This window comes from Mandrillus leucophaeus, unplaced genomic scaffold, assembly GCF_000951045.1.
Source record: "Mandrillus leucophaeus isolate KB7577 unplaced genomic scaffold, Mleu.le_1.0 Scaffold584, whole genome shotgun sequence".
Classification (NCBI taxonomy): Eukaryota; Metazoa; Chordata; class Mammalia; order Primates; family Cercopithecidae; genus Mandrillus; species Mandrillus leucophaeus.
This window is the reverse complement of record NW_012106297.1, coordinates 437,369-453,321: the sequence shown is the minus strand read 5'-3', so window position 1 is coordinate 453,321 and position 15,953 is coordinate 437,369. Positions and strand designations below refer to the sequence as shown.

Genomic DNA, 15,953 nt, shown 5'->3' with positions numbered 1-15,953 from the left:
ATTTTATTCAACAGTAATTTAAATGAGTAGATGCAAAATCAGTTTCAGATACTTATTTATTTAATTGAGCCAACATTTTATTGCATGCTACATATCAATTACATAGGGAATATAAAAATCCATAATACATCACCTTTACCCACAGTGTATTTGTCTACTAAGTGCCAAGAGAATCCTTGTGAAAGGTGACGTTTACCGCAGAATAGGGAAAGATAATTTCAGTTTTGATGAAAGTAGAAGTCTTATATTCAGCATTATAATTATTTTTTCAGCTATGCAGTCAGAAGGGCCTGTGGAACATGTTCCAGTTTTTGGAAGCACAAGTGGGTCTGTTCGTTCTACTAGTCCTAATGTCCAGCCTTCTATCTCTCAACCTATTTTAACTGTTCAGCAACAAACACAGGCTACAGCTTTTGTGCAACCCACTCAACAGAGTCATCCTCAGATTGAGCCTGTCAATCAGGAGTTATCTTCAAACATAGTAGAGGTTGTTCAGAGTTCACCAGTTGAGCGGCCTTCTACTTCCACAGCAGTATTTGGCACAGGTAAGATTAATTTTAAAATGAAGTCAGAGTAGACCTATGCATTTATAAGATCTCGAGTATATCTTGAGTTATATATCTTGAGTATATCTTGAGTATATATATCTTGAGTATCTTTGTACAAATGAAGTTAAGTAAACCTATGCAATTATGATATCTTATATGTATTATAATACATATCACAAGTACTCTCTGTGCATACTTGCTTTCTACCAGATATTAGAATGAACGAATATATTACTAACATTTTATTTCATGTTTACTGCTGAATATGACTATTTTAGATCAGTTGTTTGTCATTAAGATGATTCTCCCCCTCCAGTTACTTTTTTTACTGGTTTTACCTATTAACATAAAACATATTGTATGTAATTTAACGGAGGGCCAGAGGACTAAAAGACACCTAAGATAAGACTATATACTGATTTACATATAGTGTACATTTTTTCTTATTCAAGGAGTCCTGAGTTTTGTAGAAGGTCCCATGTAAACTTTGTAAATAACAACATATTAGTATAATCTCAGTGAATCAGATATATTGTAAAAATTGGTTGACTTTATTAAGCAAAGCGTGGGTTGGTATAAAAACATTGACTCAGAGCGTAAGTTGCTCTTTGTTTACCCATAGCTTAGCAGAAACAAATTATGTTGATGCATTGATCTAGGAGTTGGTTGAGTGTATTTTAGTAGTCTGTACAATTAAATGTTTACTGTGTTCTCCTTTAGTTAAGTGACTGTATTGGGTAAATTATCTTTATCTAAATCGAGTTATGATCATGCTCTAATTCAAGATTTATGTAATTTCAAAGTTTCAGCTACCCCCAGTTCTTCTTTGCCAAAGCGTACACGTGAAGAGGAAGAGGATAGCACCATAGAAGCATCAGACCAAGTCTCTGATGATACAGTGGAAATGCCTCTTCCAAAGAAGTTGAAAAGCGTTACACCCGTAGGAACTGAGGTGCATAAAGTTCTTTTTGTCGATTTTAACCTTTACCAGTAGAGTTAAGGTACTCTTTTCAGTTATAGCCTGGAGAAAATTAATCTTTTGGGACCAAAATGTTTTATCTGGAAAACACTTTTACTGAACTTTCTACAAAGATTCCACTGACAACCCAGGTATTGTTGCCAACAGTGTTTTATGTTCTTGCATATCTTTAATTTGTTTCTATTTCAATAAAAAAACACAGTTATAAAAACATAAATTGAATTTCATCTCAGCTTTTAAATATCATGGACATAAACTGTTACCTGCTGTCTTTTTCTAAGATTAACCAAAATTATATTCCTTTTTGTTGTTAAGATTAAATTATAATGAAGCAGGTTTCAAATCAAACATTAAGGCTACTAAATTAATTGTATTAGCATGTATTAATGTTCATAAACCTTTATGTATACTGAGGAGGAATGTGATTATAATTTTTAAATAAAATTTTCTTTATTTTTCTATAGTTTCATAAAATTAAAGATTTGAAGGGTTTTTTCAAATGAGAGAACTAACAAAAACAGGTAACCCTTCATCTTCATCTGCTACACTGATATGGTTAATATATTAGTGTATTATGATACAGGAAGAAGTTATGGCAGAAGAAAGTACTGATGGAGAGGTGGAGACTCAGGTATACAACCAGGATTCTCAAGATTCCATTGGAGAAGTAAGTAAAAACATACCTAACGTAGCAAACTGTTGCTTTTCATGAATGAAATTAGCTTTGACAGATTGAAACATTATTTGGTCTTTTTTTTTTTTTTTACTTGTTCTTATTATATTTAATGAAATTAAATTAATCATTGCAGAGTCTGCTTTCTTTTACTCCTATGAGTATAGTGTACTGCCTTCTAAACTTACATTAAAGAAATGTTTTTGTTCATATATAGTACAGATTTCCAGATTTTTTAGAGTTGTGAGCCAAGATTTTTCACTATTTTAATTACATGGAATACAAGAGTGCTAGTTGCGTCTGGAGTTAATTCATAGTACTCCATTTGCTGCTTCTCTCTTACTCCCCTGTATTATTTCCCTTACAGAATTAAAGTAATCCATAAGAGGAAATGCATTTATGCACCTCTTCATTTTTTGATCTTTCATTGAGTTTCCTCTAGAGCAGTTTTACTAGTGGAGAGAATATAGACCCTGAAGTTACAAAGCATGAGGTGAGCTTTGTGACTGTAAAGCATGTCCTTAATTCCCTTCATTGTCTCATTTGTCAAAAAATACAAAGTAGTACCTGCCACATATTAGGCACTCAGGGTATTATTACTTTCCTTTCTTCCCTCTGTCCCACAAAATGAGAATTCATATTGTCATCCAGAAGACCCCCAGGGTGGCTAAATACTGTTTAATAGAAAGGAGAGCTTTATTAGTGATATCATTTTGCTAATGAGGAAGAGATAGTCTCCAGCATGGACCAGAATTGTTTTGTCTTCACACAGGGCAGGGACAGGTGTGGTTGTATGCCTCACAGGGTCCTTATTACACAATAGAATCATACATATTCAGCAGGTTTGGGGAAAAAGCTATACATATTTATGAGGGGGACTGAGCATATGAACAATAGGTAAACCTATATAATATACATCCTGTGTTCACTTTGGGGCAAGGTTTTAGCACTAAAATGAGCTGGAATCTGGCTCTTTATGTGAAGAGTGAACAAAAGGTGAACTACAGGACACAAAGACAGTTTGTGCGCAGCCTCTTTAAGCAGGCTGAAACTAGCTTAAGGTGTCTGCTGCAGTTGTTTGCCAGTCCTCTCTACAGTCAGAGTTGTAGTCGTCTGTATTGTAAATCAGAGATAGAAGTCTGATAACTTGCCCGATAGCTCCAGTTAGAGGAGTTTAGCAAAGTCGTATTTTTTTAATTGTACATACGAATTTAGAAACTTGCCGTGCCAGCCAGGCCCTGAACCCTTGACCTACAGGTAACTTTTGTTTCCTTAACCTTTAGGTTTGTCTTAGTTGACAAAATGGCATCTATTTTGGTCTCTCAGATCACAATATATGATAGCAATTAAATATCAATATTTAACACTGAACTTATTACTATATGCCAAATGTTGATCTAAGAAATTTTTATTTATTGACTAATTTAATCTTCATTATACCTCATAGTTACAGAAACTGATACCCAGATAAAGTAGTGTACCGAAGTTCACATAGCATTGGAACTCAGATTCAAACCCAGGCTAGGTAGTTTTCAACTGTCCTAAGCTTGAAATAGTACTTTTCTCTGGATAAACTTTCTGAATCATCTTATGCTATAATTATTTTATCCATGTAAAATTAAAGAATTATCTCAAGCTAACCATAAATAGCCATATCGCAAGTAAATTTTAGTTTCTTAGCTGCGTTAATTTTGTAAGCTAATTTTACCAGCTTTCTTTGACTGAAAACACTAAACTAAATCTTCAGATGAATATATAGTACAAGTCGAACATCCCTAATTTGAAAATTCAAAACTTTTTAGGTGCCAATGTGCAAGCCACATGTGTAATGTTCCACAGCTGACTTAATGTGATGGGCCACAGTCAAAACAGTCAGAACTTCATTTTACACACAAAACTATTAAAAATACTGTGTCAGATTAACTTCAGGCTATGGGTATAAGGTATATATGGAACATAAGTGAATTTTGCATTTATGCTTGGATCTTACAGATATCTCATTATGGATATGCAAATATTCCAAAATCCTAAAAAATCCAAAATCTGAAACACTTCTGGACCCAGGCATTTTAGATAAGTTATTCAGAGCGTACTATAAATGATATCTTTTTCATCTATCCTTTAGAGAGCATTGTTTCTGAAGAACATAATAATTTGAAAATAATAAGATGTGAATTTCTGCTTTCTTGTCAGACTTGGTTAAATTATACTGAAATCTTCTGCGAACGCTTTTTCTTGAAATTGGCAAAATTGTCTGTGACTCCAAAATACCATTTGGATTTTTATTCTACCCTTCTAGCATTGTCTACTGAATGTGTAACAGTTTATTTTTCTGATTTTCTGACAGTGAAGCAGATGTTCTTTACAAGTGATGCTTTTTCTGAAATAAGCATGTCACTTGGAGGCACTTTTTAAATTAAATCATGACTTACTCATTTTTTCCATTATGGCATGTGTAATTTTTTATGAATGTCTTAGTTTAAAAGATACTGTTGCTGGCTTATATGAAAAAATGATTTTAGTGAGTGCTTAAGCCAAAACGACATTTAACTTTTGATAGTAAATGTTATAAATGGAAGTTAAAATAATAGTTTATTTCAGTAGTTAACAAAATAGAATTGTGGAAATAGATTGAGCAAGAAATTATCTAGTATCTGATATATTTATTTTGGTGTGAAGGCTTGGAATAATTGGAGTTTTGGGGAGGGAAGAAGTTCTTTGTGAAAAGACAACAATAATAACTTATGTATTCAGTGCTTTTCTTTGTGAAAAGACAATGGTAATAGCTTATTTATTCAGTGCATTTCCAAATTAGGTCTAGTTTGGGAAAACCTTCTCTTAAAACATTGCAGACCTATGAGTATTTTTTTTTTTTTTCTGACTTTGGTCTGTAGCTGTATTGTACACTATCCGCACTGGTCATTGAGCAACTGAAAAATGGCTGTCCAGATTGATATAAATATAAAATATACATCAGATTTTTGAAGACTTAGAAATTTTAAAATGTGAAATATCTGGTTAATAATTTTTACATTGATTACATGTGGAAATATTTTGGATATATTGGTTAAGTATATTATTAAAATTGATTTCACCTTTTTTTAAAGTGGCTACTAAAAAATTTAAAATTACATAACATATTTCTGTCTCACAGCACTGATGTACGATATCACACTAGTAGTTTTGAATACATAAATGTTTGTTTATATTTTTTTCTCTTTTTCTTCTTGGAGTATTAACCAATAAGATTTATGATAATTCTTCTACAGGAAGACGTTAAGGAAACTCAAAGGTTCGTCTTCTTTCTTCAAAAATACTTGAAGTACCATTTTTAAAATTAAATGCAGCTGGCTGAGGTAGCTCACACCTATAATCCGAGCACTTTGGGAGGCCAAGGTGGGCAGATCACTTGAAGTCAGGAGTTCGAGACCAGCCTGGCCAACATGGTGAAAACCCGTCTCTACTAAAAATACAAAAAATTAGCCAGACGTGGTGGGGGGTGCCCATAGTCCCAGCTACTCAGGATGCTGAGGCAGGAGAATTGCTTGAACCTAGCGGGGCGGAGGTTTCGGTGAGGTGAGGTTGCACCATTACACTCCAGCCGGGGTGACAAGAGCAAGACTCTGTCTCAAAAAAAATAAATTAAATTAAATGCTGCTAGTCCATAGGTACTCATTACTCTTTACTTTGACCTATGATAATACCTCACATATAGTTTTAGGTATCTTTATAGGGCTCTTAATTTTTTTCTTGCTTTTTTATTTTCAAAGGGAGTTACCCAGGGAGATTATACACCTATGGAAGATAGTGAAGAAACCTCTCAGTCTCTACAAATAGATCTTGGACCACTTCAATCAGATCAGCAAACAACAACTTCATCCCAGGATGGTCAAGGCAAAGGAGATGATGTCATTGTAATTGACAGTGATGATGAAGAAGAGGATGATGATGAAAATGATGGAGAACATGAGGTAAATTTGATTTGAAATCATCTAGTGTTTTTAAACTATTGGATGAAAGTGCTCAGATCCTTGGGATACTAATGCATTGGCTGTAAATTCTGGTTCCCAGTCACCTTAAGTAGATTGTATTGTTTTTTTTCTTCTATCTTAGTTAGTTCAGAAATCAACATTTTATAATGAAAAGTAGTGTAGAGCCAGTGATGGAAAGCCCATTTTTAAAATTTTGTTTCATTTTGTTTTTTTGATGATTCATGAGTGTTTTAGGATTTGTTCTCAATTAGACCTAATTTTAAGTCTTATTGGTAAGTGACTGTATGGCTTTAAATGTAAGTGCTATGGTTTCTGGAGATAAAAAGAAGAAACAAGAATTATTTTTTGTTTCCTCTTGGAGCCCCATAAGTCATTTTTGTCATTTTTTTATATATAAAGTGTATTTTATGTATATAAAGTCAAACTGTGTATTTTATTTTGGGGTTTAAATCTTATATTGACAGCTTCTCATTTTAGATTAATAAAGCAACATTTTTTTAAAAGCTCCTGATATAGTGTAATTTTATCATTTTCTTCAGCTCCACCTGTTTAAATTTAGAATAAAGTGGACCACTTGACATTTTGCTGACACCTAAGGTCTATATTATCTTTGAACAATCTCATGCAAACAGAATTCAGAGTTGATCATTATTGTACTAATTCCAGTAAGTATCACAGTTGTGATATCTGGTAGTGCTATACTAATCCCATACAACTCTCAGGACAATTCCTATCTTCTGATTAATGCGTCACTTAAATTTCTAAGTGTGGTATCTAGATATGCAGAGCATGTGGGCCATATTCTAAACTTTTATTTATACCTGGGGAACTTTCTACTAGGATTATGAAGAGGATGAGGAAGACGATGATGAAGATGAAGATGACACAGGGATGGGAGACGAGGGTGAAGATAGTAATGAAGGAACTGGTAGTGCCGATGGCAATGATGGTTATGAAGCTGATGATGCTGAGGTAACTGGCTAGAATTTTGACCGTTCATAGTTCTTTCTGAGAGCTTTCTTGAATTTGATGTTTTCCAAGGATATAGAAAGGCTTATGAAATTCACTAAAACCTTTGGGGGTTTTGTTCATTTGTTTTGTTTTTTGTTGTTGTTGTTAGTTATTTGTTTTGTTGTGGTTTGGTTTGGTTAATTATTCTGTCTGGTTTTTTTAACGTACCTATTTTATTTGCGCATTATGTTATCACGTTTTGTTTTTAGGGTGGTGATGGGACTGATCCAGGTACAGAAACAGAAGAAAGTATGGGTGGAGGTGAAGGTAATCAGAGAGCTGCTGATTCGCAAAACATTGGTGAGATTTTTATTAGTCTTTTTTGAATTGAATATCTCTGGTATTTTCTAAAGTAGAATTGCACTTAATTATAATACATAAATTTATTTAGCATATTGGTAAGAAAGAGATTGGCCCCTGCTCTAGCTTTGTGACTGTTATGCTGTCATAAAAAGTCTACTATATTTATGACTGTTAGGTGCTGTCATTATACTTTTTCTGCCTCATTGGACTGCTATAAGATGCAAACATTTTGTAACCCTTACAGTATTGTAGATGCTGTATGCTGCCATTAAGAGGAAAACTTTAATTAGGGACTACTTGTAACAGCAATTCACAACCAGAGGAGGTCAGTCTAATCAAGCTGCATGCTTCAACATTTGGGACTATTGGAACGTTGCAATATGTTCTGGTTTTCCAATGAATAAAAGATTTTTGGATCAATGTAGCATATATTTTGTTAAATCTTGGAAAGGATAAATCCTAGAGGTCCACTGAAAAGTTGTGGGCATTAAGAGTATGGAAGTTGTAGAAAATAATTTTATTTTGAAATGTGTTTTAAAGAATTAGTGATTATCTGGATAATAGATAACTAACAACTGATATGAAGCCAAAATCATTAGTGTTGACATAGTAAATAAAACCTTAGCTGTTTAGACTAATGGGAAAATATCGTATCTGGGTTTCTGTAGAGGCCTGGGTATTTAAAAGGGCAAGGTGTATTCTCATTTTAACTAAAGCAAGAACAGACAAAAATTTAAACTTTTAAATTTTTTAAGAGAAAAAATACATTAATGAATATTAAGCCATATAATAAGTAATACTATTCTTACTTTTAAGGAGAGATGAGAAATTGATATACTTTGAACAACAATTTACATTTTATAAACAATTCGTAGATTAAGAAACATTTTTTGTGAATCACATAGTTGAAATATAGAGGGAACAATTTTTGCTGCTCTAGGCCTGCCTGCCTGCCTTGCCTTCCTCCCTCCCTCCATCCTTCCCTTCCTCCCTCCTTCCTTCCTTCCTTCCTTCCTTCCTTCCTTCCTTTTCCTATTTTTTTTATTTTTTATTTTGCAGCCAAGCAAAAATAGGCCTAGTGGCCCAAATAAAATTAATGGATGGATTTGAGTACATTTCAAGCAACTACACTTGTATTGAATTAATTCTTATAGTAAACTTAATAAGGTTTAGGTACCAATGAAAAATCTGAATCGCAGAAGTAAAGTCACTTGAGGTGTCACATAGCTTACTAAGTAGCTAAGTAGCTTAAGTATTAGATATTAGAGCAAGGATCTGAATCTAGACCTCAGACTTTTAAACTATGAAATTCTGTGGCATCCTGTTCAACTTTTCATAGTAGAAGATGGCTTCTTTTGTTGCTACAGTGTATGTAGAAGAATACCCAGACATTTGAGAGACATTTGTGAAAATTCAAAATTCGGGGAAACCAAAAGATAAAAATGTATTTGTAAGGCTTTTCCTCTGTCTTTATCCTGTTTGATTGTTATACTGATTCTCTAGTAGTCTAACCTTTAGGCAACTTGCCTACTTTATTAAAAATTATGTAACCCAAATTTATTGAATGTTAATTTTAGTTTTATTTTATTAAATGTTTACTTTAATTTTAATTTATTAGATGTTTATCATGTGTTGAACTAAGGGCTTTATGTTCATTATCTGAACTCTTTAGAAAAACCATTTTAGAAAGACCATACCTGGAGGTTACATTTGCTCTATTAACCAACCAAAAAATAGACTCAAAGAGGTTAAGGGACATGCCCAAAGCCACACAGCTAATAAGTACAGATCCCATTATCTCTGGGTATAAAAGCCCACATTTGTTTCCATCACATCTCACTACTTTACTTCTGAAAATATTAGAGCGGTGAACATTCCTGTTGGCAAGATTTATACTTCTAGGGATAGTCCAAGTTTTTTTGTCGTAAATTTAGCAGTTCAAAAGTAAATTTCTCTTTTCCTGTAGGTGAAGGAAATACAGGTGCTGCAGAATCTTCCTTTTCTCAGGAGGTTTCTAGAGAACAACAGCCATCATCAGCATCTGAAAGACAGGCCCCTCGAGCACCTCAGTCACCTAGACGCCCACCACATCCACTTCCCCCAAGACTGACCATTCATGCTCCACCTCAGGAGTTGGGACCACCAGTTCAGGTATTAAAAGTACTGGTCAGTAGGAAAAATGAACTTGAAAAAAATCTTGGCTTTTCTCCCTTTCCATTATGTATTTCTCTCTCTCTCCCTCTCTCTCTCTCTCTCTCTCTCTCTCTCTCTCTCTCTCTCAAATTAGCAATCCCATGAACTTTTTGGTATTTTGGCACATTTTTATAAAATTCTTTGAACTGAAACTAATCTCTGAGGGATGTTTAGAAAGGCAAGCATTACTAAAAGTTGTGCATACGTTGAAATGGTTATAGTCATAGCATAATTTAGGTGAATAGTTAAGGGTGATCTATTTCTCTCTCTCTCTCTCTCTCTCTCTCTCTCTCTCTCTCTCTCTCTCTCTCTCTCGATTTTTTAAATTAGCAATCCCATGAACTTTTTGGTATTTTGGCACATTTTTATAAAATTCTTTGAACTGAAACTAATCTCTGAGGGATGTTTAGAAAGGCAAGCATTACTAAAAGTTGTGCATACGTTGAAATGGTTATAGTCATAGCAAATAAAATTCTGTTTGTTATTTCTCAAGTGAGAAAAGAAAGATTTTCTTGGGTTTTAATTAAAGTACATTTCAGCAGCTCACCATTGTCTGGTTTGAAGGTTTCTTTCTGTACAGTGCACGTATTTATAAAAGAGAAAGGAATTTCTGTCGTACTTAAGAATATTTTTTCTCATTTGTTGATAATCACATATTTTAACTTTTAAATTTAATGAAGGTATGTATGACCCCTTATATTTAGCATGTAGTAGGGTCGGTCATCCCTTAATCAGAAGCACTTGCAAAAAGAGTAGGAAAAGCACAAAGGTTCTGTTAATTTAGCTTAAATTTTACCCTATAAAATAGTATGTGTAAACACTGTCAGATATAGATTCTACTAAAATATCACTAGTGAAAATAACTTCATGATGGGAGAATATCAAGTCTTAAAGGATCATGTATGGAGGCTGCAAAAATATATACAATCTATCCATTTAGAATTGTCTTAACTGGAAAACAGTTTAAAAGGCAATACTGCTGTTTGAACTCCAAATGAATACTTGCTAACACTTCCAGCTAAGGAAATAGGAATTAAATTTGTTTACATGCAAGATGGTATTAGATCTGTTTTTATTTAAGTATTGGTTAATAATTGATCTGTTGGTTAATAGAATGATTTGTATTGGTTAATATTAGAGACTATAGTTAAAAATTTGTCATTGACTAAAAGAGATTTCTTGGCAGGTTTTCCTGGGAAAATGTCCTAATTACCTATCTGCTAACTATTTTGTTGGCAGCATAATAAGCTGTATCTGTTAATATTTGGTGTTTGTTTCATTGCCTCATTTCTTAAAGCAAATGTAATTCCTTTTTCTTGACATGCAGAGAATTCAGATGACCCGAAGGCAGTCTGTAGGACGTGGGCTTCAGTTGACTCCAGGAATAGGTGGCATGGTAAGTACTTACCCATTATGTAAAAGTAATTCATTTCTTCAGCAGATATTTGTATAGTCCATATGTGTGGTGTTTTGCCTGTTAACTCTGTTTTCTATCTTTGTTTTAGCAACAGCATTTTTTTGATGATGAAGACAGAACAGTTCCAAGTACTCCAACTCTTGTGGTGCCACATCGTACTGATGGATTTGCTGAAGCAATTCAGTAAGTTAATGAAAGGGAAACATTTTGTAACTAATCAAACTTTTAATCTTTCTCTGTTAGTTTGTTTATCATTTGGTTAACTCATTATTTGTTGAGTCCCTCTCTATTATGTACTAATAAGTACTTGTGGTAGGTCAGTTGAGGATGTATTGTTGGGGAAAATTATACAGAGGTCAATGACATACAGTTACTTCTACCAAGAATTTAAAGTAAAAGACAATATAAGAATGTTTAAGAACATGGCCTCTAGAGTCAGAATGCCTGTGTTTGAAACCTAACTCTACTGTTAACTAGTAGTAGCAAGTTCCTTAGGTTCTCTGTTCGTGAGCACCTTCATTTTAAAAATGGGAATAACAATAGAATAATTTCTGTTGCATAAGTTAAAAGAATTAGGTGAATCAGTTAATTTGTGTTAACATGTTTAGGATATTACCTGACTCATGATAAATTGCTTTATAGTTGTTAAGTGTTGGTAATTACAATGATCATAATTTATAGTATTCTTGTGGAAGCTAAGCAAATGAGCAACTAACTAATGTAAACAATGTAGAAGGATAATAGAGAAATAAGCAGTAGGCTTTGTTAATACAAATGAAGAAGTAATTTATTTCAACAACTAAGGAGAAAGAATATGAGATGATTTAATGGGGATGACATTGAATTCAGTCTTGGGAAAGAATACTTAGCATTTACTGAGCATTTTCATGCGTTAGTTTATTTAATCCTCATACCTTATGAGGGTAGACATTATTAATGTTGTCATCTTATAGTATACTGAAACACAGACATGTTAACAAATTTGCCAGAGGTCAGACAGCAACGAAGTAGCAGTTTTTAGTTTCAAACCAATTAGTCTGGCTGTAGGACCTGTGTTAAGTGTTGTGCTATACCACTCCTCTTAAAGGGTTGAAAGGTTCTCCATGTGAAAGTATACACATTTATTTATGGCTGAGGTATTAGTTGCATAACAGGATATATTCGAAGATCAGAACTTAAAAATTTCTACAAACTTGGGGAAAGGTTGATTGTTCTATAGATGTGGTAACGTGTGGCAGTTAGAACCAGTTTTAAACTTGCTCAGTTAGCCGCAATTTACCTTGGCTAACACATTTTTACAAGCCAACCAATCAATTTCAGCTCCCTCCTTCTGAAAGTCAGCACTCAGGAAGAGACTCACTCCAATAAACATGAAGAATTCTGAGTACCAGCAATCAACAGCATCTTCACTCAAACAAATGTCACTACTCCTACGCCTCTAGAAGTCACCACTTCCTGAACTCCATGTTTCCTAAAGACATTAATAGCTCACTAGCTAAAGAAAGATAGGCAGAGTTAAATAATGCTAAGTTTTATGTCCTGAATTATAGGCAGAAAAATAAATGATAGTGGTATTAGGATAAGGAAAAAAGCAAGTTTTTAGCTATCTAATATTAGAATTTTCCTAAACCTTGGGAGCTAGCTAGTAAACTCTTAATAAGCTAGACAGGTGACTTGATTTTTCTATGACTAAATGAAAACTAAGATAAAACTTTGTCTCATAACTTCATTCTAACTCTTATGTTTCATGTTGAGTTTGTGTTGCTTTCAATATATCTATGTGAGGATATCTGAGACATTCAAGAAATGTGAGGCATAGTTCAGGAGAGCTGAAAATTATTTACATGTAAGTCACAGGTTATTCATATTATTGCTAAATTCATTGACACCTGATAGTATAAAAGGATTTTTATAAGTAAGAAACCCTTTAAAATAAATAGACTTTATTTTCGATCTGTTTCCTTCCCAGTTTGTTGGTGTTCATTCTTCCTTCTTCCTATATTCTTTTCACCATTGTGCTTTAAATAGGTTAACTTTAAATTTCATCTTAAATTAGTTTTTGTCCATTTAGTTCACCACAGGTTGCTGGTGTCCCTAGATTCCGGTTTGGGCCACCTGAAGATATGCCACAAACAAGTTCTAGTCACTCTGATCTTGGCCAGCTTGCTTCTCAAGGAGGTAAATAGTTAAACCTTTAGATCTCCTGGATTTGTATGTATTTGGTAATAAACTATTGTGATGTGATTTAAGGGGGATAAAAGAGCGAATATAAATATTTTTAAAATTGATATTGTTTGCTCATTTACTTTTTTAAATGCTGTAATATACTTATTAAGCACTGCCTTACATCTTACCTTTCTGACAAAGTTCTAATTTCTTTGAGCATAAGGATTAGCTTTTACATTAGTATTTCTTCTGGCTCCTGGTGTAATGTCATACATGTAGTTTAAGTATTCAGGAATATGTGTTGAACCAATAAATATGGGTACTACTAGCCATTTTAAAGTTGTTGGAAGGAATGCGGCATGTTTTCTGTTTACAGTTTGACGCTTGTAACATTCCTAATTAAATGTCTAAGGCTAGTTATATTTTTTGTATTAACATTACTTGGAAAAACAAAAAATAAAAGATCAAAATATGTGGAATAAAATGGTCACCACATTAAGTAGTAGAATTAGTTTTCCACATGTGAATTATGCAATTTGTGGAATTGATTACCTTTTAATCCTCAGTTGGAATCCATATTACCCTCTTTATTTCTGGGAAGCTGTCTGGCACTTGGTAAATGAATAGAGAATGCATACTACTGTTATAATAAGCTCAATCTTTAGCCCTCATAAAAGTCATATAATGTAACATCTGCTTGTTTAGGATATTAGTTCTAACACTGAAGGCCTCTTACATGAAATTGTAAGTTGACTTTATAAATTTAAAATGTTATTTGATTTTGTGACTGTATGTTAATACAATTTCCTAGACTTGGGCATCAGATCTAGGCTTAAATTGGAATGCCAACACTTACTAAACTTTGTAACCTTGGTAATTACTTTTGTTAATTACAAAGTAACATCCGTAGTTGTATACTCAATAAAATTAGCTTGTATGAAAGTCTTAACAGCATTTTAGCTAATGTTTTAAGGGCACTTTAGTGTTAGAAAGTTTAAAGGATGTCTTTAAATTGTATTTAAAATTTTGAGGCCAGGTGCAGTGGCTCACACTTGTAATCCCAGAACTTTGGGAGGCCAAGGCAGGAGGATCACTTGAGGTCAGGAGTTCAGGTGCAGCCTTGACAACATAACAAGACTAACCCCTGTCTCTGCAAAAATGAAAAATAATTAACTGGGCCTGTGTTGGTAGCCCTAGCTCCTTGGGAGGCTGAGGTGAGAGGATCACTTGAGCCCAGGAGTTTCAGGCTACAGTGAGCTATGGTGGTGTCACTGCACTCTAACTTGAGTGACAGAATGAGACCCTGTCTCTAAAATAAAATAAAAAATAAAAGTTTGAGAGATGGATTTTTGCTTGATGGAATAATTAAATTGTGGTCTTTAGTAAAGTTGTGTATCTCCAATAATTAATATTTTTCTTTCAGATCCCTAGCTTGTTGACAATTTTATGTTTTTTTCAGTCATTAATATTCAGAATTGTCTTTAGGTTTAGGAATGTACGAAACACCCCTGTTCCTAGCTCATGAAGAGGAGTCAGGTGGCCGAAGTGTTCCCACTACTCCACTACAAGTAGCAGCCCCAGGTAGGGATCAAAGGCAGATAATAGGTTCTGTTTTATTGGTAAAATGAAAACCTATGAAATATATTCTGGCTAAAAATTTGATAAACGACAAAGTTTAAAAGTTCTTTTACTTGTCTTTTCTTTTTAAAGTGACTGTATTTACTGAGAGCACCACCTCTGATGCTTCAGAACATGCCTCTCAATCTGTTCCAATGGTGACTACATCCACTGGCACTTTATCTACAACAAATGAAACAGCAACAGGTGATGATGGAGATGAAGTATTTGTGGAGGCAGAATCTGAAGGGTAAAAGTTTATTTTGTTGTTTTTGCTTGCTTTAGTCTTAGCAGACTTTTACATTTGTTTTCCTTTAGCCAAGAAACAATCAGCTAAGCCGTTTTCTTTTTCTTTTTTTTTTTTTTTTGAGACGGACTCTCACTCTGTCACCCAGGCTGGAGTGCAGTGGCGTGATCTCGGCTCACTGCAGCCTCCACCTCCCAGGTTCAAGCAGTTCTCTGCCTCAGCCTCCCAAGTAGCTGGGATTACAGGCGCCCGACACCACACCTGGCTAATTTTTGTAGTCATTTTATACTGAAGTTTTCAAATGACTTAAACTGGAGCAGATTCATGTTATTCTTGTACTATCTCCCTCATTTGTGTCTTGAATGGAAGAGAGAAAGATGGATGTAGCCACTGAGCTAGGAATTTTACATACTCATAGCCTATCTCATCTGGGCTAGAGCCCATGGTTTAGTTACTGGCATACTATTTAATAGTGTGACTATTGTGAACTTTTTAGTACTGTGCTTTCCTAAAATGTTGTTTTGAGATTTATCAAAATCTGGACTATATATTTCTTATGAGTGTCAAGAATGTGAACATCCTTGTCAAAAGGAAAAAGGAAACAGAAGAAGAGGAAAATCATAAACTAAAATTGGAACATGTCATAGTGAGAAAAGGAGTGAGGAAAAAACAACTTGCACTCTCTTCCCGCCGCTCCTTTGAAAAATATATATGGTTAGCAAATCAGTCTGTAATTTTTTGTTTAAGGGAGCTCTGGATTATTTAAGTGATAAAATTGATTTAAAAGAGTGGATATAATTTAGGATA

The 15,953-nt window shown here is 34.0% G+C and overlaps 1 protein-coding gene across 2 annotated transcripts in view; it reads left to right on the top strand.

Moving 5' to 3' along the window:
* TPR (translocated promoter region, nuclear basket protein) overlaps positions 1–15,953 on the top strand; it is a 62,671-nt gene that overhangs the window by 42,874 nt on the left and 3,844 nt on the right. Inside the window, exons 38-49 of one of the 2 annotated variants that reach the window (XM_011999156.1) lie at positions 273–545; positions 1,352–1,500; positions 2,111–2,194; positions 5,971–6,171; positions 7,033–7,164; positions 7,413–7,503; positions 9,473–9,657; positions 11,027–11,095; positions 11,205–11,299; positions 13,188–13,294; positions 14,768–14,863; positions 14,993–15,149. In XM_011999156.1, the coding sequence (XP_011854546.1) occupies positions 273–545; positions 1,352–1,500; positions 2,111–2,194; positions 5,971–6,171; positions 7,033–7,164; positions 7,413–7,503; positions 9,473–9,657; positions 11,027–11,095; positions 11,205–11,299; positions 13,188–13,294; positions 14,768–14,863; positions 14,993–15,149 (1,639 nt within the window). Of the gene's footprint in view, positions 1–272; positions 546–1,333; positions 1,501–2,110; positions 2,195–5,970; positions 6,172–7,032; positions 7,165–7,412; positions 7,504–9,472; positions 9,658–11,026; positions 11,096–11,204; positions 11,300–13,187; positions 13,295–14,767; positions 14,864–14,992; positions 15,150–15,953 lie in introns of both variants that reach the window. The other variant, XM_011999155.1, reaches the window with a different exon arrangement.